Here is a 22,577-nt window from a genome sequence, read left to right on the forward strand (position 1 = left end):
AAAAAAAAAAAAAAAACCACAACATATCACCTTGTATTTATGTGATTCACGGTGAAGCTGTTTGAGCTGCGTGGCCAACTCCATGAACTGCCGCATCATGCCGTCGATACGGGCGTGTAAATCTCTGTACTCCTGGTACTCATTGTTAAAGTCCTGTTTGTAGCTCTGCCTCTGGTCATGACTGCAAATCACAGTGTACTTCCTGTGTGGACACAGCAAAGTGACACTATGGTCAGAAATAACTGCATTTTTTGCAGATCAGTACAAAAGTCAAAGCTTGGTTTTAAGATAGCCACCTATTAGTAGTTTATACCACACATTCTGTGCAGACACTGTTGTGCTGAACTACCAGTATACTTACGATAAATAATCTGCTGCGTCACTGTCTGGTTGAAGCACAGTAGAGTCAAACAAAATTTCACTCGACTCTGGAAAAAAAGAAGGAAATGTCAAATAATTATAAAAAACTAATGCACTGACACTTGACACAGCTTAACAACTGAGAGCCCACCTGGGCAGTCCAGCAGGACTTCGTTGTTTGGCTCATCTGAAGTTTGAGCCTTTCTCAGTTCTTTCCTGTCTCTCCACCTAGCCTTCTCCTTAACAAAAGAAAAACAAATTCCAATGACAAGTGACACATAGTGACACTTTAAACATCTCTGGACATAAAATAATAATTCGGGAAGCACAGATACCAGTGTCATGTATCGGGTCCATTACCACCCTGTAGTACTTGCACTCATAAAAGTTGTCCACCGATACCACTTAACGGCAGCATTACATTTACCTCATGCTGGCTGAGCTGGTCGTTAGGCAGTGGAGAAGAAATTTCAGTGGTTCTTGGATATTTTAAGATAAGTGACGGTGACAAAATTAAAGCAGACTGTGAGCATAGATTCTTTGCTTTGCTGTGTGACTGCGAGTGCCCCTCCCTCCCCATCTCACTCAGACACAAAGCTGCATTTTACAGAGACGTCAACGCTCGCTATGTGCAACAAAACTAACAGTAATGGAGAGAGTAATTTAATTAATCACAGTCAGGAGGTGAATCTCATGAAAACTGTCTCAAGTTTTTATAGTAATTTCTGTATTAGACACTGTATTATTATTATGTACTTGTATTGGTACATGGTATTGGCAGGTACTCAAATGTAAGCACTTTTACTTGGTCTGAAAAAAGTGGTATTGGCGCATCAATAATAATACTAATATATACCAGACCTGTACTCACCTGGTCTCTGTGTTTGTGTTTGCTCTTCTTCCTTTTGAATGTGTGTCTATTCAGATCAGGCACTATCAGAGGAGGAGGGTGATCAGAGTAAGGCTGAGGATGTTCTTGAGGGTTTTCATGCTCCTGCTCAGCAGCAGGCTGAACACTTGTCTGTAGCCTCTTGGCCACCTCTTCTTCCCTCTGATAAACTGCGGACAAGGAGTCAAACAGCTTTCGAGGGTCCAGTGAGTTCTTTTGCCCGCCTTCCGCTGTTGCCTCTGCGGCATCTTTATGAGCCGGTTGCTCAGATGGCCTCAATCTCGACTTGTCACTGGTGGTTTTGTTTGACAGGTGGGATATCCTGGGCTTCTTACTGGCCAGAGGGTCAGTGTATTCCTCTGGAAGGGAATGTTTTGGACGGTGTGCTGGGGAGGAGTTGGGAGTGTCTCGCAGTGGGCTGACCTGGGCCCCGGGGACAGTAAGGAGGGTCTGTTGTGGCTGAAACAGTCTCCTGCACAGAGATGTGAAGGCGAGATATATATACATACATTTATATATACATACACACACACACACAGTACAACAGCAGCAGAAACAGTACGGCCATGCAGATAACCACATCCTGATGCAGTTGCATGAGTCACATACATTAGTGACACAGCTGTGCTTAACAGGTGGTACAACTTAAATGAGAAACCTGAAATGAGGCCATGAAGTGAATCCTCTTCCCCAGTTACACAAACCAGATTTCTTGTTTACATGGCATTTAAAAAATCAGGTTACTGTAACCTGGTTGGTCAAGTGTATGAAAACACACTGACTACCTGAACAGCATCTTATCATAACCTGACAAATGTCACTGAGTGAGCTAGAGAGTGAATTACAATTCCTACTGTATTTAAATACCAAATACAAAGACTGTAAGAAAGACCAAACCTTTGCATATTAACCAACATATCTTGCCTAATCCTCACATTTCTTGACATGCTGTGGGAAAGAAAACAATAGCCCAAGAGAAGTTCAGTTAGTTCCTGCTTTTAGTTCCTGTTGACTCAACATTTTCTATTTGGTCAGAAAAGCTCATTTAATTAAATTGTGCATCTAGGCAAATGCACATGGACAATTATGGATAAGACCTGCCTGACTAGATTAGATTAAACTGTATTGTCATTACACGTGTACAAGTACAAGGCAACGAAGCGCACTGAGCTTGAAACACATGTGCTGTGTCCGGTTTTGGAAACCCTTGTCTTCCACTGTTTCTTGTGCATTTTTAAGATCTGTGATCATCTGTGTTACCTGACAAGGATGCGTTTAAGAAGCTGCTGGTCTCCTGAGGTGTAGCCTGGCCAGTCCTTCTGCAGCCCCTTATACAGACTGTCCTTCAGGACAAATGTGTTATCTCTAGTGTTGAGCTGACCAACCTGCATACAAGCAGACAAATACAAAATATGTGTTCAGAAATCAGAGCTACCACAGTTCATTCAACAACTGCGCTGTTTCATTATTTTCAGAATGCCAGCGTACCTTTATTAACGAGACATGTATCAGGGTACAAGAGAAGAATAATTACCTCTGTCAGTACAGAGTCCAGAATATCTCTGCTGTCTGCTGACAGTCCATCTTTCTGCAGCCTCAAGATCAACTCAGGCTTCTTGTACGGCCTCAGAGCCAGCAGGTGCATTACTCTCTCCTTGAGCGGCCTCTCCTGCACATCACCAACACTCCTTCTGTTTGATGCACAGGCTACCGTCGTCACCTTGGACATCTCAACCCTCTTCTTAATGTTGCCGAGAAGGGACTGGGATGAGCGTTTGGGTTTTGCCAGGCTGGCCAGTGCCGGGGCTGGTGCTCGTACCGTAACCTTCTTCCCTGCAAGTGAGCATGAAATCCCACATCAAAAAAGCCTTTAAAAATATATACATCTTCAAAAGAAATCTGGTGAAGCTCACAGGGAGCCGACTGAGGTTTACATCAAAGGTGATCTTGAGCTATAGTCCTTGTTTTTCTAGTACTTGAAATATTTAAAGAAAGTTTTCTGCAGCATTGCTCATCATAAAGCAGCTAGTACTGGGAGCCTGTTGTAACAGTTTGAAACTACTGCCTTCTGAGGCTGTGGTGAGATCAGACACCAGGGGAAGCGATCTTATTGGATCAGTCCTATAGCACAACAGTGGATGACCTCATTTCACCTCTACAGAAACCCGCTTCTGGGTTACAATGATACACACGTCTCAAGTGAGCAAAAGCTGCTACCTAATTTGGAAAATAACCACATGGTTGCACAAGCATGTCGTGAGTAAGGAAGTTTTTTTGCTTACATGCTTCCTCTGAACTGACACAATCATCAAACTGAGTGTGTATGGCCATGTGTGTGCTGCATGAACCTGTGTGAGTTCACTGAATTGAGATGACGGTGGCTAACATCCCTGTTTAGAAGAAAGTGGTGTTGTGGTTAGAAGCAGAGAGAAAATGGTGACAAAAAAAACCCCTGAATGCTGATTTTATCATGCGTGTGTTTATTTGGTAAGCATGCTGTACAGAACACGGTCTCTGTACAGGCTATACAATACTGTATGTGAATGTGTGTGTGCTGTATAGATAGAAAAAAAAAACTGCTGAGGAAAACAAGACTGGCAGTTTCCCACTGAACTAAACCGGAAAGTGAGTCCAAACTTTTGAGTTGGTACTAGACACGTTGCCATGGAAACCAATGCAATATGGTTGACTGGGGGGTTTGGATATAAACAGCACAGCACAAATTTGTCTTCAGGCCAGTCTTCTTCCTTAGCTGGAGTTATCTACTGTACAACCAGGCAGGCTCTATGCAGATGTCGATGTTTTCTGTATTTCCTACCCTGGAAGCGCCCCCCATGTTTGATGACAATGGCCCCTCGGCTGCGAGTCTCCTCCTCAGCTTGGGCCATGCTCTGACGGGCCTTATCGTACGAGTCATCTGTGGCGTTGACGGTCATCTTCTTCTGAATCACCCCGAGACACGACAGCTCCTCAGCAGCACTGGGAGGAGGGAGGACAGGGAGTACAGACAGTGATCTGACAGAGCGTTCAGGACTTCTTCTACACATGATCTATTTCAAATAAAAGGCTGTTTTTCAGTACATGGTTGCTTGACTGATATTTTTATGTTTTAGTAGTGCTCAGTCAGCTCTATGCTCATATCAGCTGGACCAAATACATGACACCAGCCTGTAGTTTTACATTATTTTTCACATCTCTTTGGAAACAGCTACAAAGAGCTACTGTATTTTTGTCAGAACCAATAAAGAGATTTGATAACTCCTAAGCTTTTCACAACTCTTGACATTTCTCAAATTCACTTCTCTACAGTCCCAGTTTTCTAGACATGTATGGTCAAGATGCCATTTTCTCTGGCATTTAAAATAGGCAGAGGTTATCAGCAGGGTGACTTTCACACAGCAGTAGGGTCATGGAGACATTTTAAAATACTGAAACACATTCAGACACCCAGTTAACGCTATACATGGAATACATTTAAGTCAACATATAATCATGTGGACAAAACCTGCTCACAGGCCTCAGGAGCATGTTATGAACTCAACACTTAATCCCCATGTAATAAAAAATATTTGAATTTAGCAACTTTTCATCTGCAAATTCTTGGGTATGAAGGCTTCATAAAAGGTGCACCTCTTATAGGTTATTTTTGTGTTTCATTTATTTATTGTGTGTGTGTGTTTTACCCAGTACTGAGCTGACGGACACAGTCAAAGCTTCCATGTGGATTGTCACAGGCGACGTTAGTTACACTAAAGGTGAATTTCCTCACTTCTTCTCTATTCTCTGAGCAGGGGATAGTGATTCTCTGTAAGGTGAGCGAGAAGAAAAAAGGAGAGAACAAGATTTAACATTATTAAAATGTACAAGATGAAATCAACGAATTGCTGTATATAAACATGACCACCAGTTCTTCTTACCCCTTGATTTCCACTAAAACAGATGGTGGGATTAGAAGACCAGCCCTGGAGGAAAAGAAAAAGCATTTGAGAGTTTGGGGTGTGTCTTGGTGTCATCCACAAGCATGAACGCATACAGATCAGCAAAGACGAACGGAAAACATGCAATGACAGAGGATGTTTTGTGGTTTATGCTGTTGGCACCAGTGTGTTGGTCTTGTGGTTTTTTTTAACCACTTTTGCTTTTTCTCTGCAAGCTGCTGTTCTTTAGATTTGTGTGTAGTGCATCACTGTTAACCTTTTCTTGTCTTTCAAACCCCCACAACCCATAGCTCAAGTATCCCTTCATTACTACCACCCACTGTAAGGATTTAACACTAGATTAAACACATAAAAATGGACAGTGTTACAATATTTTTTCATACACAACACAATGATCCTGGGATTGCTGGGGCTCAGGCTTGCCTCTTTCTTCCAGCAAGTTTTGTCAAGTCTGCTAACACTCAAAGCAGCAAAAGCTGCTGTCGCTTTCAACATCTCTGGCTAGCTTTCATAAACTCTCAAATGCAGCATGTGGTGATTCACACTGGTAGGTGGCATGTCTTGTGCAGTCAGCTTACTGTGGCTGTTATTGTGATGCACTGATTCAACTTTTTCTCTCTTGACACCTACTCTGATGCTTCAACTCAGGTTATCAGCTGAAACAGAGCACTCTTTCAGCAAAAAGTGCTCTCATTTTACCTTACCTTACTGCCTAGTACTGGAATCATTTTTATGTAAGGCCAGGCTTTGCTGTGCGACTGCAACCTAAGCTGATAGTCCACCTCGGCTGAATTAATGCCAGTGATGGCAAAAAGGAGTCAACTTTAAAGTGGAACTCCCAGGTTAGATGACTAACAAGAAAATGTGTCAGTCCAGTAGAAGGCTAAGGTTACTGCCAATGTGACACAAAGCTCAAATAACTAAGTTAAAATGATATTAATTCAATACAAAGGTAAAAATCATGACTTCAGAGGCACTGATTGTCATTTTCCTAGCTAATTATAGTCTAAGTCTTTCTAATAACTGCAACTCACACCACTGCCAACACAAACATTTTTGTAACTTGAAATCCATCTATCCATCATTTATAACACTCAACCTGAAGAGGGTTAATCCCAGCTGACATTGGGCGAGAGGCGGGGTCCACCCTGGACAGGTCGCCAGTCTATCACAGGGCTGACACTTAGAGAGAGACAACCACACACACTCCTATGGGCAATTTAGAGTCACCAATCAACCTAAGCTGCATATACCCAGAGAGAACCCAAGCAGGCACGGGGAGAACATGCAAACTCACACGCGCAGAAAGGCCAGGGCTTGAACCCAGGACCTTCTTGCTGTGAGGCAACAGTACTAACCACTGTCTCTCCATGCCACCCTGTAACTTTAAACTGTAATAAAAACATTGTATTAAATAAGTTGTATTTGGTTGGATACACCATACATATACATGCATTTCAAGTGTAGACAGTAATTGCCTCATTGTGTGCTGTTTGTCAGAGTTTTGGACCCCAGTTTGCCTTCTCCAAGGTTTTCTTTTCTGTAGGCCCCTCTGTGCATTGTTTGTACACCACGTGCCACCAAAGCACCTGGTATAGACACAAGCAAGCCTGCACAGGCGTGCAAGATGCTACGTATGCTATGATGAGCAGCTTGTCACATGAGACTGTGATGATATACAGTGAAAAAGAGCCTTGTCATATTCACAGGGGTGAACTGGCCTGTAAGAAACTGCAGAAGTGACAGGCCGAAATGACACATTTGCAGCATGGACGGAAAAAATGTGATGACTAGAATATAACTGACCTTTTCATGGAGAGGATTTGAGAGTCGGTGAGTGAGGCAGCTGCCGGAACAGCGTTTGACCCAGTTACATGTGGTTTTCTTTGTGGTGTTTTTGTTAAAATGATCAGGCCAGGTGGGTTATGGATGGCCACACTTAAAGCAAAATAAAGAAACTAGCTATGTTCACAGCACCAGTATTGTGTGTTACTCAGCTTTGCATCAGGTGTTTTCCCCTCCTTCCTGTCTATCTCATCACAACACTAAAACCAATATGACAGTGAGGTTTTCACCTTTTACCAGAAAGGAAGTGACTGCATATTTAATCTCTGAGGAGTTTCCCATCTGTATTACTAGGAATAAGTGAATTGAGGAAGTGTACGTGACTGTTCTCTATTCAGACTTCCTGCAGCGTCTGATTCATTTGTGATTAACTGGGACAAATGCCTGACTTTGAGCATGTTCAAGTATCTGGGCTTTCCATCTGCCTCCCTCATAAAAACTCGTTGAAACTACATCTATTTGGCAAAAACGATAAGAACTCCATCCTTCAAATGTAATTCAACCCCCCCACACTCCTAGCACTTTCCCCCTCAACAGCCTTCCTTCCCTTTTTCTCTCCTCGACTTCGACACTGCATTCATAAAACAATGCCACAGCTTGTTACAAGCATCATCACACAGGCGCGCGTTTCCGCACTGTATTATGCAACATGCATGGCCACTGCACAGCTAAAAGAAGGCAACAGCCGGGTAACATATTAGTGAACTTCGTCTGAAATGAAAACCATGAACGAGCCTTCCTAGCCTTTCTCCAACCACTTCGTCTTAAAGTAACGCTCCCCTTGACGAAGTTGCACAACAGATTTGATTGTTAAGGTACATAATAACTAAGTATTTAATTATATACTAGTAAAATAACCTAACGTACCTTCTGAAAGGTGCCAATGGCTCTTGCCGCGCTGTCTGTGAGTTTGACGTGAAAAACTGAGATGTTACCGTCGCGGCTCAGTTTACCGCTGGACAGTCCGTAACACTGGTTCTCCTTTAGCACCGACATCTCGTACCAAATCGCCCCTGCCGGGCTTATTTCGGTCCAAACAAACAGTTCCGAGGGGTTCCGGAGAAGAAGCTCAACGGGTCCGTGTGGCTTCTACGCTGCCGCGCGCTATTCTGGAGTAGATCGCATTACGTCATGACGGCTGAACGCGAAACAGATTTCATTGGCCCGGAGACATAAATAAACCATTACGTAGAGTTTACGTAACGACTTCGATTTTCTTTCACTATGTTAATTTTCTTTCTTTCATATGCAGTGAGTTTCCGACGTGTGGGTGTGAGCTGAGCAGGTCATTCACAAGTTTTATTGTTTTAAATGTGTCATGACAGGTTTTCTGAAGCATGGGCGGATTATTAGAAAACGGGCCCATGGGCACAGACATGTAAAAGGCCCCCCACAACCCTTAGAAAGGGGCAAGAGCCCCAGACCAAAAGACACAAAATCGCTATCCAACAAAGCAATGAGCAGTCTCCTTGTAATTATTTTGCACATATTATTGTGGTTGTTTTGCATCTCTTTATCCTAGTTGTTTTGAGTCATTCAGTAATTATTTTGACCCAGTGCTTGCATACTCGCTGGCAGCAGGACCAGATGGGGGGCACCAACAGACGGCACCTCACCAGATGCAGGGCCAGGCGAGAACTGTCCCTGGCGTGCTGGCTAGTGGAGCAAACCCTGAACTGTACTGAAAAGACTGTTGGATGTGTTGTACAAGGTGGGACTGAGTAAGTGGAAGTGGGTGGTGCTTCACAGGGAGGGAGGGAGTGTCAGACAACTGACCTTGAAAAATACCTTGAAAAAGTTGCCTACTAGCTGCTGAGTTAAAGGATGTACATCATTTAAGGGGTCATATATACTGTGTCATGACATGTTTTTGCATGTTAAGGATGTAGGAAAAATTACATTGCTTTCTTACTGCACTTGCCGGCTGCTACTTTTGTTAGTTCCAGCTAATTGCTGTTTGACTTAATTGTAACATCACATATTTGAAGGTTGGTGAAGTATTTTTCTGCTCTCATACAGACACTGGCTTGGAGCCAGACTCTCTTTCTCTTCCTCCCTCTCTGCCAAGTCATATTTATTTATTTAACAGAACAGTTGCATAGCGCTCCTGCAGAGAACAAAAACCGCAGACAGACAAATACAAAGGCTATACAAATGTATTGCAAATTTTCAGATACAAATGAGCTGCAGTGAGTTATGTGTGTCTCTGCATTTGAATTTCAGTGTGTGTCTCATCCGTCTCTCTGCCAGTGTTTAAACGCAAATGGTGATCGCAACTGTTAAAAGTTGAGTCACATCAAAGGGCCAGTGAGTCTTTGTAGTGCAGTGTGTGCAACAGGTGACATTTTGGGCTCAAAACCATTTATAACTTTGAACACTCACTGTGCGCTGAACCTCCCCCTCAACCCAGCAGGTATGGGAGGACCGAGGTAGACAGAAAAACGTGATGTAGATTAAAGTTGGTATCCTTGTGGAACAGCAACATGAGGGCACTTCAGCCCAAAGTGAAGGTAAATTTTCAAATGAACAGCAGAAATACTGGAACTAAAATAATGATTTTTCTTTGCAACTTATCTGAATACAATCAGCATGACTGCTTTCATCCTGTTTGTAGACGAAAACTGGGGAAACTACCACCAAGCGAGTGTCAAGGTGAGTTTCAAGTGTATAAATTACCCTGTGAATACTATGTCATGTATGTATCAATTTCTAAAGTATTTGTAATAACATCTTGGTCTAGTTTTGTCTTATATTTTTGTTGACATTATTATTTTATTAAATGATTGATCAGAATAGGAAGACTAAGTTACTTCTTTTGGTATAGCTGAAAAACACAAAGGTGAAACTGCTTATTAAACAAAACAAAAAAGAAACAATATCAGATTTTCAGACAGGTAAAAGATGTCCAGAGCAGGCATTACAAATGCTCTGGACATTATAATATTGTGATATTAAAATATTAAATAATGAAGATTTGCAAGTAAAAATAGTCTGACTTTCCTTTGCCCTCCAGGCCATGGGGGACCCCCTGTCAGACTGCAGCCCTCTGATCAGTGCAGCGGCCTCGGGAAAGCTTCGACTGGTTCACCTGCTGGTTGAAGGCGGTGTTCAGGTCAACAAGCGCAACCACAGAGGAGAGACGGCACTGCTGGCTGCGTGTAAGGCCCTGGCTGAGGAGCCTGCTGGGCCTGATACAGTGAAACTCCTCACATACCTGCTCCAGAACAAGGTCTGACTACAGTGACTTGTGTTTCTCAATTCAGAATCTATGTACAAAAATGCAATTTTCTGCATACAAGTCTGTATGTAAGCTTAAGCGTTTACTGCTTTAGGTGTAGCTGTAATGCAAACTGTGCACCAACATAAGTGAGGTGTACTGTTAATGCACAGTAAATAGGTTCCTCATGTATCTAACTCTGCTTACATTACAGCGTGTCCTTCTTCCAGCTACTAAACTGTTCCTGAACATTTTGGCACTGTAGAAGGCAGCACTGTGTACTCAGAGGCAAGATAATTATTGATTATATGCAGCACTGGGTACTGAGACTGTCTCATAAAGGGCATTCTCACTGAACAGCCAGAACACAAAAACAAACACGCTAGATCAGATCTTATTGAGATAAAAGTGAGAACATAAGCCATTTCTGTATGTAATTGGGATGAAGTTTAATTTCTGATTACCTAACAAGAAAACATACAGTATCTAAGCACAGAACTAAGCTCTGTCTTATTCCTTTTACCTGCCCTCACTGGGCCACTGTGGATAAAAATAAAATCTGTTAATGATTTTGTGTCAATCAGGCAGATCCAAATGCACAGGACCAGGCTGGCCGCACTGCTCTGATTTACGCTTGTATGAAGCGAGCAGGGCCTCAGGTGGCGTCCACACTGCTGTCTGCAGGGGCCGACCCTAGCATGGAGGACTACTCTGGAGCATCAGCTTTGGTATACGCCATCAATGCACAGCACCAGGCAACAATCAAGGTCAGTCAGCAGTGGGAACAAATGATTAATGGAAGTCAAAATAAAAATTCCTGTGTGAAAAAAGAGGCGAATGGATTGGAATAGATGAATTAATAAATAGACGGGACCAACAGGACTGAAGCAAAGCATCTCAGTAGCTGTTTTATTGTTTATAATGGTGAAAGTGGAAGTAAACAAAGCTGTAAAATAGCAGTGGTGGAAGTTAGTACTACAGTACTTACATTAAAGTTCAAATACCACACATACTAGAATTTGTAGTTATTTTAAAAATTGTACTTGAGTAGTGTTAAAACATTATGTATTATACTTATCATTGTTTACATACATTAATGTGTTAGGATTGTTTTGATGTTGTGGTGTGTTGAGGTGGAGCTAGGTTTGACTCATTAATATGTAACAATGCAGCGTAGTTTATGAGGTCATCACGGGCATTGTGTGTACAAATCTAAATAAAATGGAAATACTCAACTAGAGAAGTACCTTCATTTTTCCATGGAAAATTTTAGTGCCCAAGATGTTTGAGAGGTGTTCCTTCCTTGCAAATACAGAAAAGACATTGAAAAATGATCAACGTGACAACAGTCCAAATGTATTGATCGGTATCAAGCACCCTGAAAACCCCCAATTAGCCAAATCTAAACGATGACTCACCAGCACTGTGCACTTCAGGTGTTGATGGACACCTGTCGGGCCAGGGGTCGTGACATCATCATAATCGCCACGGAGATGGGTATGAATGGAGGCCCGGTGACCAGACGTTATTTGAATGTTCCTCCATCACCTCACACCTCGCCGGTGTCTTGCATGTCGCCTTCGGAGATTGTCCTCAAGACAGGCACCCCAGACTCACCTGAGGGGGGAAACATCTTTAATTTCGGAGGAATAAGTGAGTAATAATCATTATCTGAACTTCAGTCTGAGTGACTGATTTTTCAGTTTTTACTTTTATGACCCTGCAGAAAATTGAAAATGACTTGAGATTGTTAACTCCATGTCTGCTTATTTTTGTCAGAGTTACGCTATTGTTGCATGATTTCTCTGTTGAGAGTGCACATTACCACACATATTATCTGGTAATTTAGATCAAAATTAAAGCAGATGTGATGTTAACTATGGTTGATTTCATATTTCACATAAGTGTCAAGACGATTCATTTGTTAACTGGACTTCATATATTTTAATATACTGGTTCCAAATACATTTTCCAAATGTATTGATGCTAAATATCACTAGAAGTGAATCGGTATCAAGCACCCTGAAAACCCCCAATTAGCCAAATCTAAACGATGACTCACCAGCACTGTGCACTTCAGGTGTTGATGGACACCTGTCGGAAAACACATTTAAAAAATCCTTAGACTTAACACTCCTTGTCTTTGCTAGCTTCCCAAGGTGCAAGCTAAACACAGCTAATTATTTATTTCAAAAATTGGGACACAGCAATAGTTAAGTAATGACATAGTTGTTCTCATACTCAAGTGTGACTTGACTTCTTCATCTCTGTCTTATTCACTTTCATCAGGCAAAAGAGGCAGCAGCAGGAGTCCCTCCTGTGAGCTGAGTTCATCTAGCCAGTGTAGCTCTCCACCTCCCAGACCAGAACCATGGCTGGCCATTCACAATGTGGCCTGTCTGAACAGAGCTCATGAGGAGGGCATGAGGGAGAGGATCCTGCAGGAGGAGGAGAACACAGAAGTTTTAGGAAGGGAGGGAGGAGGAAAGGAAAATGAGGCAGGAGAGCATGAGGAGTCACATTTTCATCAGTCCAGGATCGGAGAGAGGAGGGACAGCCTGGTTCAAAGGAGGGATAATAAACATGAAGAGGAGTATTACAGCAGCTGTCATGAGGATTTCCTTCAGTCAGTCCTGTCTCTCACAGAGGTGTGTTCGTCTCAGGTGACCTCCAGCAGATCGGTCCCCAAGAAGTGCACAACTCCTGAAGGGTCAACACCAGACAAAACAATCCAAAAGAGACCTGCCGGCACATCTCCTCACTCCCAGCTCCACAGGAACACCATCCCCTCTGTCACCATGGTCCCACCTCTGCTTCACCTCCCTCCCTTAGTCAACCAACGAGGCGCTCACCTACAGGTAGCAACCCAGGTATTACCCTCCAAAAGCAGGAGCATGGGGTTTCTGCCTCATCCGCCCAACTCCTCTCCACCACCCTCCTCTTCCTCCCGAACATCAGTAAGGCCAGCACTTTTCCCTCTGCTCCCCCTCACCTTCTCAGCTGCTCCTTCTCTCACCTGCTGTAGCGAGAGGAGCAGCAGGTCAGCGCGCCGTCACTCAGTACAACTTGAACAGTACAGAGGAGGAGGAGAGCAGAAGAACGAGATTTTCTTCTGTCAGCAGCACCTTTACCCCACCCCTCCATAATGTACAGCTTTGAATGAGAAAGCATAAAATTCAAGCAGGCTCCTGCTTAAGGGGCTGCAGTGATTGTTTGCAAGTTAATTTGGGATGACATAATTGAATCCCCACTTTTCCTTGACAAGTTAAACAACTTGTGATCCATTTTCACTACTGCCATTCTAATGACCAAACAATTTATCAATTAATCAAGTAAATTTGTAGATTGACAATTTTATTTATTTTTATTAGCTGCAACTATAAATCACTGCAGATTTTATAATTTTATGAGGTCCATAACTCACCTGTTAAGACAAGAAAAAAAAGCTAAATATTTTAGAAAAGTTTGAAAAAAAAAAAATCAGCATGAACAAATTTTTTTTCCCTTTTTTCCTTAACTCTGAGTTTAATCTACAATATATTGTCTGGAAACAAAATGAAATTCGGGGAAGCAGTATTCCAAAATATATACACAGCGTTTTGGACAAGGACTCATTTTCGTCTGTGAAATAACATGAGGAATCTGCTTTATTTATCCTCATCACAAAAAAAAAAAAAAACATTTGTAAAGCCAAAGAAAAGCTGGAAAATCCAAACACATTGTGGATGCAAATCACAGCCGTGTAAATCCAGAGAAAGAAGTGCATGTTCATGGCAAAAGGAGTGAAGTTATTTTGTTTTTAATATGTATCTACAACAAGGGGGACACAGGCAAAAACGATTGACAACTTGATGAAAATTAAAACAAACAAAACAAAAACATTATCAATGCAGTTTTCCCACCTTTTTTCCAATAAGCAACATTTTTTTGTCTAAAGAAACTTTACAATATAAAGAAACATACGAAGAAGGAACCTCTTATTTTTACTACACGAGACATTTAGGATCTGAAACTACCCTAACATGAGATACAAAGCAACTCCCGCAAGGACCGACTGCCTCATATTCAATACTGCTTTGTCATCAAGAGGAAAAAAATAAGGAACTGAACAGAAAAATCTTTACTACCAACCCAAAAAAATTCCTCTTAACTCGCCCTACCCCTGAATGGTACAGTATTATATCTAAACACAATAGAAATACAGAAATGAACAATGTTGTGACGGCTTTACTTACAGGACAAAGATAGAGAAGTTCGGCTGCATTTTGTACAACAGTATTTCAAACTCCAGGGGAGAAAAGGCTCTCTCCCACTTTTTAGCAACAAGTCTGTCCATTATTATTTTTTGCCTTTACTTTCTCCCACACCATTTTAAATAGATTTTTAAAAAAATCCTTCATAGTAAAGTCTGTATTCTGGTCCCTGGTGTGTTGGATTGAGAGCCAGTGTGTGCTCTGCTTTCAGTTTCATTCGTGTCAAGAGGATAAAAGCTAAAATGCAGTGTCTCGAAGGCAGACACAGAAGGGACAAGTTTTATTCTGAAAATATTATGAAAGATTGGCCTCTGTCGCTCAGTTCTTGCAAATCTCTTGTCAAAAATGGCAAAAAAAAAAAAAAAAAAAATTCTGCATATTTGTGGCTTTTTTTTCCCCCACCTCAAACTAAACTTCCAAGAACAGAACGAGAGGAGGGACGCGTTTTTACAACAGCCATGTTTAGTTTCATGAGATTGCTAGGAAATGTGTGTGACAGTGAATTAGCTAAAGGAGTTCACACACAGTTATAAACTCGTCCGCCCTCGTTATCTTCGACCCCTTGATGCTACAGCTCTGGTGCACAGTAAAGTCCCACGTTTTGTCTGTGATGAGGTGAAATAGCATAATAGTCTATAGCAGCTCCAGTTTCTTGTCATTCATATTATTTCTGAGTTCAGACACACCATCTCTGAACAAATACACAAAGATGCCTGAACCAGCACATTTCTGACCAACTGTTAAGTTGTGATTGGAAATATCAAAACATGTCAATGATATCAAAATGCATTTTACAGTATTTACAGAAAAACTAAAACTAAAAGATGGAGAGTTGTACAAAAAAAAAAAAAAAAATCAGAGAAGGGTGGTGTGTGGCTGAGTGTATCCGTAGTGGCCTGTTGTAAAGGTCAGGAAAGAGAAAAGGACGGAAGTGTTGAGATGAGTAAAAGGGAGGGAGGGCTGCTCCTTACGATCAACAGAGCAATGCCTTTTTTGCTTCCTGACCTGCTTTTCATCAACATAACACCAAGAATCAGATCAACAGAAAACCAGAAGTCCATTCACCAGAACCGACTGTAAAGAGGGAGCACCACATGTATAAGAACCAATTTTCTGCAAGATAAACTGACAGATGTCCATCCATCCGTTATCTATACCGCTTATCCTGAAGAGGGTTGTAGGGGGAGGGCTGGAGCCAATACTGACTGATGTGTGAAAGCAAATGTACAAACATACATCACAGTGTGTTGAGGACTTCTCTGCAAACAAAAAAAGGTTCACTACAGGTCAACACAGAGAGGATAAACACACACAGCCTACATACACGTTGGAGCGAGCAGTGACCTAAGTGGGCAGCATCAGTGGAAGCAGCATGAGTTGGGTCAAAATGGTCGACACTTTTCAGCACCTTTAGGGCTGGGACAGAGGGATAATGATGTCAAATGGGTATTTAAAAATAAAAAAAAGACATCACTCAGAGGCTCTGTATATTACACAGCAGCTACAACTTCTGCAATTATATAAAAAAAAAAAAAACAGGGATAACACTTTTAAAAATGTAACAATAACTCATAAAACAAATAAAAAGTACATAAATAAATAGAGCTGTGCATTTCACTGCATGCATGCTACTAAATCAGGCACTGCTTCTTCTTCTGGTGTGGGTTATTTAGCAAAAAGTTACATTTATATCTTGTTAAAAGGAAGCTGCTAACCTCTGCCGAATCAGTACCGTGGTGAATACAGTCCTACCTGCAGGGGGCAGTGTGCTCACATTGAGCCACATGTTACACAGCAAATAATTTCTGATTCGTGTGCACATATGATATTCTTCATCACAATTATGTGCCCTTTGAAACAGAAATTAGAACCTAATCTTAAAATGATCACAGCAATATCATTAATAACAATAATAAAAATAGAAATTATACAATACATACACAAAAAATGGAAAAAAAAGTTCACTTATCAACAACACCTCTGTTAAAAATGTACACACGGATACCCTTTTTCGACCAACAGGAACTAAGTGCTAGTTCTGAGCTGGTGCCAGAGCCAGTTTGGAGCTGGGTCAACTTACAAAACTTCTAAGAACCAGTTTGCTTTTCCAGGGGCTAAAGAGCCATCACAGAAGTACGTATTTACGTCACAGTATACATCTGAACACGCCTCTGCTTTCCCAGCAATGCTAGTGCCAAGCACAATAACAACAATAGCAGACTTCAGTTTCTCCTTTGTAGTGCTGCTCCTGGCTTTGAGCCTACACTGGCATCTAAATACAACTGGTCCAATGCATTTGTGCTGCTTGTCGTGATTTCTATGCACAGCGATTATGTTTGAGAAGAATGGTAATTGCACAACACATTTTGATTCATACTAACACTGCCTTTAGCTAGCCAACAGTTTGTCTCCTCTACAGTTCACTGCTGTCAATGAAGCTCATGTTTTTCTTTTGGTATTAAAAATGAGGCAAGACTACACCGCTCTCTTGTTGTGATTTTCTAAAAATGGCAGTCACAGAGCTTTAGTTGGTCTTTGGTCATGATAATCCCGCACCCCAGCTCCTGATGCAAGATGTTCTTAATTCTAGATCAACAGAGAATCGGTGCCCAGTTAGAACCAGTTTTCCTGAGCCAGAGCCAGTTATCTATCTGGCTGTCAAAACACAAGGAACTGGTTCAAAATTAGGCACTGCCTCTGAACCAGCCCTAGAACTGCCTTGGTCGAAAAGGGGTAAGAGAGAACATCATGGGGGTAAAGGGGTCATTTCATCCGACCTGCCACTGAATTCATCAGGAACAGAAACAAAATAATGATGATGATGGAAAAAAGGTTGTGGTTAAGAAGCTTCCAGGCAGCTGCTAAGAAACCCAACAGTGCATCTTCAAGGGAGGGCTGTGTTACCCAGTCTCCTCTCTCCCTCTGTTTGTCCTCCTTTCCTCGCTCATTGTCTAGACCCTGACAGGAAGCCTGGGAGGCCGGGGCCAGAGTCAGAGAGGCTCTTTCTATTGCTCTGTGACTGCTTCCTATTCAGACTGGTGGCCATCTTGCACGCTCCAGGAGGGCCCATCTTAATTCGAGTCCCAGTGTGCTCAAGGGCTGTCCTGGAAGGCTGTGCGGCCGTAGAGTTCCCGAGTGAGAAGGGGGAAAGGTGGGGAGACAGAGGATCCCATATGGTGTGGGGAGGGGAGGGTGTGTGTGTGTAAAGAGGGGAGGTGGTCCAATCCAGGGTGAAATAAGGATTGAATTGAAGGGGGTAAGAAAAACAGGTGCACGGTACAAAAATAGGGGTAAAAATAAACAAAATTACAAAAAAAGAAAAAAATAAAATCACACACTCATCGTCATGTTGGGTGAATACTGAAAAGAGAGAGAGGGAAGGGGGGGAGGAGGGCATAGATGAGTGGATATGTCACTGACAACATTTAAACAGCAGAGGGCGCACAAACCCAGCCCTGCAGAGCTACAGGAAGCACAGACTGAAGGTTTCAGCCAGGATCTCATACACCTTAGTCAAGTAATCGATGCCGCAATCATTCAGTCAAATTTCAGAAGTTTAGGGTTCAGAGTTTACAAACTCCGTCCTTTTATGGGTACAGACCAAAAACACAAATTTATTCTGTTTCACATAAACAAAGATGAATGGAGTCATTTCCATTCGTCCAAGTACCCAGTATACCCAGCCCTGCTGTTGATTGGTTGAATCTGGGTATTAGAGCGTGGCTATAATTCCAGTCTGCTCACTCAGTGGCTCTCCATTGCAGGGTTCAGTACATCCCCTCCACCCGCTGTGCTCAAAGCAAAAGACTAAACTGTAACAAAACTGTTACATTACTGTGTACTTCAGCATGTATTTAAAATTTAGAAAATCCCCAATTTCCTTATTTGTTCAATTTAACAAAACCAAAAAATAAACTAGGGGTTTATGACAATCAACTATAATCACATCACTGATACAGAGGGTATACACTGCCTGGCCACAACAGTCCCACCTGTTCAGTTGTATGCACTTCACTGCAACACTTCAGCCTTAATGTGTTTATGAAGCTCAAAATGTTTCACTTTTTGGTGAAATTGTCGTAAATGTATAAATTCAATTATATGTTGATTATATTACTGAGGTCATAGTTAAAGGTGGTGTTGTAGTGCAGTACATTATATTCAGGGGTGTTCCTAATATTCTGACCGTCTCATGTATGTAGTTGGGGAAGACAAAAATGTAAAGACACCTCTGAATATGATGTAGTCCAGTACAAAACCACCTTTTAACTATGACCTCAATAATAAACATATAATTGAATTTATGTATTTATGACAATTTCACTAAAACAAACATTTTCAAACAGCTTCATAAACACAAATGTTAAGGCTGAAGTGTTGCGTTGTACGGGTGCAACCATTACTGTGGCCAGGCAGAGTAGAATGAATTTCTAAATGATTAGTAAGTGGTTACAACTGCAAGCAGAACATCTCATAGTCTGCACAGCCTGTTTTTATTTTGTACGGTCACGCCGTTCTGTGCATAATAAGTTTTACATTTCAAATTTACAGTGCTGTTTCCCGAATAAGAGTCTAAAGGCTATGCTGAATTTAAAACTACTCAATCTCAACCCTGGAAATCAAGTTGGGTCGAGTTGAAATGATATTCTGTCTAAGTGGGTTCAGTAGAGTCCTGCCATGTGGTCTCCTGTATACAACCTGAGCAGATGTGAGGGGGTCCTGGACTCAGCTCTGATCTTGTGGTGCATGTCATACTGTGATCCCAGTAATAAAAAGTAATGCTTAACTGTAAGGTCTCCTTTTGACTGTGGTTGTTTGTTAAATTCTGTTCTATCAGGCTCTTGCTTCTCTATTTGGACAGACTCGCAGGTCTGTTGGAAAAGGATCTCCTTCCACACTCCATTTCCCTTATTGAGTAAGGTAGTTTTCCAACAGCTAGTGAGTAATTCTGGGTTTGTAAAAATCTCTACCTTAGTCAAACAACTTGTTGGTTATAATACTTCTTATTAACATCTCCTTACTAGAATGTGTTTGAGAATTGCAGGACCTACAACAAAGATGTGTCAATTGAAAGGCAACGCTACAACCTCTCAGCTCAAGCAATATGATATGTGAGAATAACCAAACTAAAAACAAAAAACACACTTTCCAGAAAATGATCAATTTTGAAAAATAAGCTTATTAATCCTCTGCTTGCATTCTTCCACTAGTTTATGTCAGGACATCAAGGAGAACTGTTAAGGGTTATGAGATGCCATTCACTTGCTCTTCTTACACTTTCGCTTTGGAATGGGTTCAAGAAGTTCCCGCCCATTTCACCATCATCTCTCGGTGTTCCAGGAGGGTTGTTCATGCTCCCCATGTTACTAGGAGAGCTCTGGAGGGTGAGAAGGTAAAAAAAAACCCACTGATGAGACTGCTTCTTATAAACAGCTTCATTAAATTAGAAAGTAAAGATTCTGAATCGATGGTTTAATTTACAAGAACACTCCAGCAAACAGGAGAAGTCTAGAGAAAATCTTTTATTCACCTTTGGCAACCCATCCATATCCCCAGACCCTACAGACATGGAAGGAGTTGTTGTTTAAGGTAAACTTAATCCAAAAGAAAGCACTGTTTCAGTTGAACATGTCACTTAAATTTCACCAGTAATTTGTTGAGGTTTAAACTCACCTAGTGATCCGTTCATGTGGTGTGGCTCCATGGCTCCCATAGCTCCCATTGGCCCATCAGGCCCAGGTCCCATAGGGAACTGGAACATGTTGTGGAACAAAATGTATATGGTTATAAAATTATTTAACAAGTTTGACTTCTTTGATTTAATCACTCAGAGATTATTCTATGTGGTTAATTTCCAGTAAAAGCGTAATGAGTTCAGCGTGGCAGCATTATGTTTCTCTAATGCTGCACTGTACCAGTGCCCAGTGATGTGGTTCTAAGCCTTTTTTGAGCTGGATTAATTTTTGTGGGCAAGGTTGTGTAATTATAATCATTACACTACCATCCATTATTTTAACCCAGAATCAATCTGCAAAGTCTGAAACTGTCAGAAGCCTGAAAAGTTAAACCTTTAAAACAACATCACAGTGTGCAGGAGACTCACATTGGGTCTGTTGCCTCCCGGTCCAATAGGATTCATCATTGTATAGATGTTTTCACTGGAGTTAGTTGAATCTAAGAAATGTGAACAAACATTTTAGCGGTGTGATATCAGAGCGATGACGTCAAACATGTGAAAACTGAAAAAATGAGACTGGTTGGTGAGGGACACATCCATGCTTGTTTAGTGAGGGGAAAATGGGAGAGACATCAGTGTTAGTGCTGGGGACAGAGTCAGGTGACGCACCACCTGGGCTGGGCATGATGGGAGTTCCTGGCGGACCTCCTCCGCCTGGGGGGCCCTGTGGAGCAATCAGTGGTGGATGTTAAAATCACACTCATCAGAACATGCCTAAGTCTTCATCAGTCCAATAATATCATAACTACTGGTTTTGATAGACTGTAACTCACCACATAGTTTCCTGGAGATGAGGATGAGTAGGCTATCTGCAGGGTAAAAGAGCAGACAATCAGACCCGATGGTCAGAGGGTACAAAAAAAAATAAAAATAAAAAATAAATAAAATAAGAGCAAAACTTCACAGTCTAATAAAGTCTGCAATAATTAAAACTTTTTAAAAAAAAAGATGATAAACATTCCGACTATGTCAGGAAATTATTTCTTAACTCAAGTGTTCATTTTTCAGAACTTTTGTTAAGTCAATATCACTTTAAATGTCCTTCAAGGAAACTACCCTGGAAAAGATGAACAACAGTCACAAGTAGCCCTGGCCAACACAACAGCTCAACAAATGACTTTAAAATCTAAACCTCTATGATAAGGTTTCAACCAAACCTGCATGCAATACCAGGATCCCCCCGTGTCCTGCCTCAGCTGGTCCAATAGTCGCACAGAGCATCTCCTCCGACATCTTCTCTCTTATCTACCTTGCAGTAATTTTAGTAAAAGTAACCGCTACTGCTGTTCAACATCATTTAGTTTCAACTCCAACGTGACCCGGTCAGCGTCAGTCGCCACTGCTAGTAAGTGGCAAAGAAACTTAACAGTAGTACAGGAACTCACAGAGTTAGCATTAGGTCCTGGCCAAGGCCCTCTTCCTCCAGGACCCCTGGAGAGGGAAGGGAAAGACAGGGAGACAAGGAGACATGGGCAAAGAAAAGAAAATGAAAATAGTTTCAGAAGCTGGGAACATTTTAAGACAGAATGGAAGCAAAAGCTGATCCACATGTGCCAAACTTATAGTTACATTTCACAGGCTGCATGAGATGTTTTAACTTACATGTTCATCCCCGGCATTGGGCCACCCATGGAGTTGGGAGGGGGCCTCATGCCTCCATAATTCTGTAAGAGAAGGCATTAAAACACCACGAGAACATTCAACAAGATGTTATTACTGATTCTCTGCGTAACTTTTGTTTATTTGAGTTTGGTGATTCTGGCCTGACAGCCGCTGTTCTGGTGAGAGGTCAGATGAAACTACAGCAAAAAACTAAATGAAACAAACCACAGTCTTAACCTGTAAGAGCAAACATCTACTCAGACAGTCAGATCTACTCCACAAGAATATATCAAGGTGTTAAATGTGAGTTAAAATCACTATATTAATATGCTCATAGCCTTAAGTGTTAAAAAGACAAAATACATAAAAATAACACTTGCTGATACTTTTAAAGCCCTAAAGTGCTTCATTTTCACAAGATTCTTAATGGTATCCAATAATCAACTTAAGTGTGTGTGTGTGTGTGTGTGCGCGTGTGCATGAGCCTGTGTGTACAGTAGGTTTCAGGTTTGTCATACCTGTGGGCCCATGGCCATTCCTCGAGGGGGATTCATCCTCATTGGTCCACCCATGTTAGGATGTCCTGTAAGCACAGACCCAGAGTAACGCACAGGCTGTGACACACGACACACTCATGTGCTCATTTAAATCCACATATGGCTTGTCTCTTAAAATCGGGAATTAAGACATGCCACAGATAATTCTCCATCCTAATCCCATTAGTTGTCACGCTCTG

The 22,577-nt window shown here is 41.7% G+C and overlaps 2 protein-coding genes and 1 long non-coding RNA gene across 8 annotated transcripts in view; 1 reads left to right on the forward strand and 2 right to left on the reverse strand.

Annotated features, from left to right (window-relative positions):
* Nucleotides 1-8,169, reverse strand: part of LOC109968058 (RNA polymerase II elongation factor ELL-like) — a 10,290-nt gene extending 2,121 nt beyond the window's left edge. Inside the window, exons 1-10 of the mRNA XM_020614061.1 lie at nucleotides 7,900-8,169; nucleotides 5,167-5,211; nucleotides 4,933-5,054; nucleotides 4,068-4,228; nucleotides 2,784-3,082; nucleotides 2,510-2,634; nucleotides 1,232-1,721; nucleotides 512-599; nucleotides 362-428; nucleotides 31-202 (exon numbers count right to left, since the gene is read on the reverse strand). Of these exons, the coding sequence (XP_020469717.1) occupies nucleotides 31-202; nucleotides 362-428; nucleotides 512-599; nucleotides 1,232-1,721; nucleotides 2,510-2,634; nucleotides 2,784-3,082; nucleotides 4,068-4,228; nucleotides 4,933-5,054; nucleotides 5,167-5,211; nucleotides 7,900-8,028 (1,698 nt within the window). The 5' untranslated portion in view covers nucleotides 8,029-8,169. The remainder of the gene's footprint in view (nucleotides 1-30; nucleotides 203-361; nucleotides 429-511; nucleotides 600-1,231; nucleotides 1,722-2,509; nucleotides 2,635-2,783; nucleotides 3,083-4,067; nucleotides 4,229-4,932; nucleotides 5,055-5,166; nucleotides 5,212-7,899) is intronic.
* Nucleotides 8,170-9,408: 1,239 nt separating this feature from the next.
* Nucleotides 9,409-10,255, forward strand: LOC109968059 (uncharacterized). Its single transcript, XR_002276046.1, has 3 exons — nucleotides 9,409-9,542; nucleotides 9,647-9,684; nucleotides 10,046-10,255. It is a non-coding gene; the product is annotated as an uncharacterized LOC109968059 (long non-coding RNA).
* Nucleotides 10,256-13,799: 3,544 nt separating this feature from the next.
* LOC109968050 (single-stranded DNA-binding protein 3) overlaps nucleotides 13,800-22,577 on the reverse strand; it is a 36,928-nt gene continuing 28,150 nt past the window's right edge. For 2 of the 6 annotated variants that reach the window (XM_020614051.1, XM_020614047.1), the window contains 10 exons: nucleotides 22,360-22,424; nucleotides 21,842-21,903; nucleotides 21,625-21,670; nucleotides 21,013-21,048; nucleotides 20,849-20,915; nucleotides 20,606-20,676; nucleotides 20,176-20,254; nucleotides 20,033-20,061; nucleotides 19,778-19,879; nucleotides 13,800-17,862 (listed from right to left, as the gene is read on the reverse strand). In XM_020614051.1, coding sequence (XP_020469707.1) covers nucleotides 17,833-17,862; nucleotides 19,778-19,879; nucleotides 20,033-20,061; nucleotides 20,176-20,254; nucleotides 20,606-20,676; nucleotides 20,849-20,915; nucleotides 21,013-21,048; nucleotides 21,625-21,670; nucleotides 21,842-21,903; nucleotides 22,360-22,424 — 587 coding nt within the window. In that variant the 3' untranslated portion in view covers nucleotides 13,800-17,832. The remainder of the gene's footprint in view (nucleotides 17,863-19,777; nucleotides 19,880-20,032; nucleotides 20,062-20,175; nucleotides 20,255-20,605; nucleotides 20,677-20,848; nucleotides 20,916-21,012; nucleotides 21,049-21,624; nucleotides 21,671-21,841; nucleotides 21,904-22,359; nucleotides 22,425-22,577) is intronic. The other 4 variants (XM_020614049.1, XM_020614052.1, XM_020614048.1 and 1 more) reach the window with 3 other exon arrangements.

Source organism: Monopterus albus, unplaced genomic scaffold (genome assembly GCF_001952655.1).
Source record: "Monopterus albus unplaced genomic scaffold, M_albus_1.0 scaffold141.1, whole genome shotgun sequence".
NCBI classification, from domain to species: Eukaryota; Metazoa; Chordata; class Actinopteri; order Synbranchiformes; family Synbranchidae; genus Monopterus; species Monopterus albus.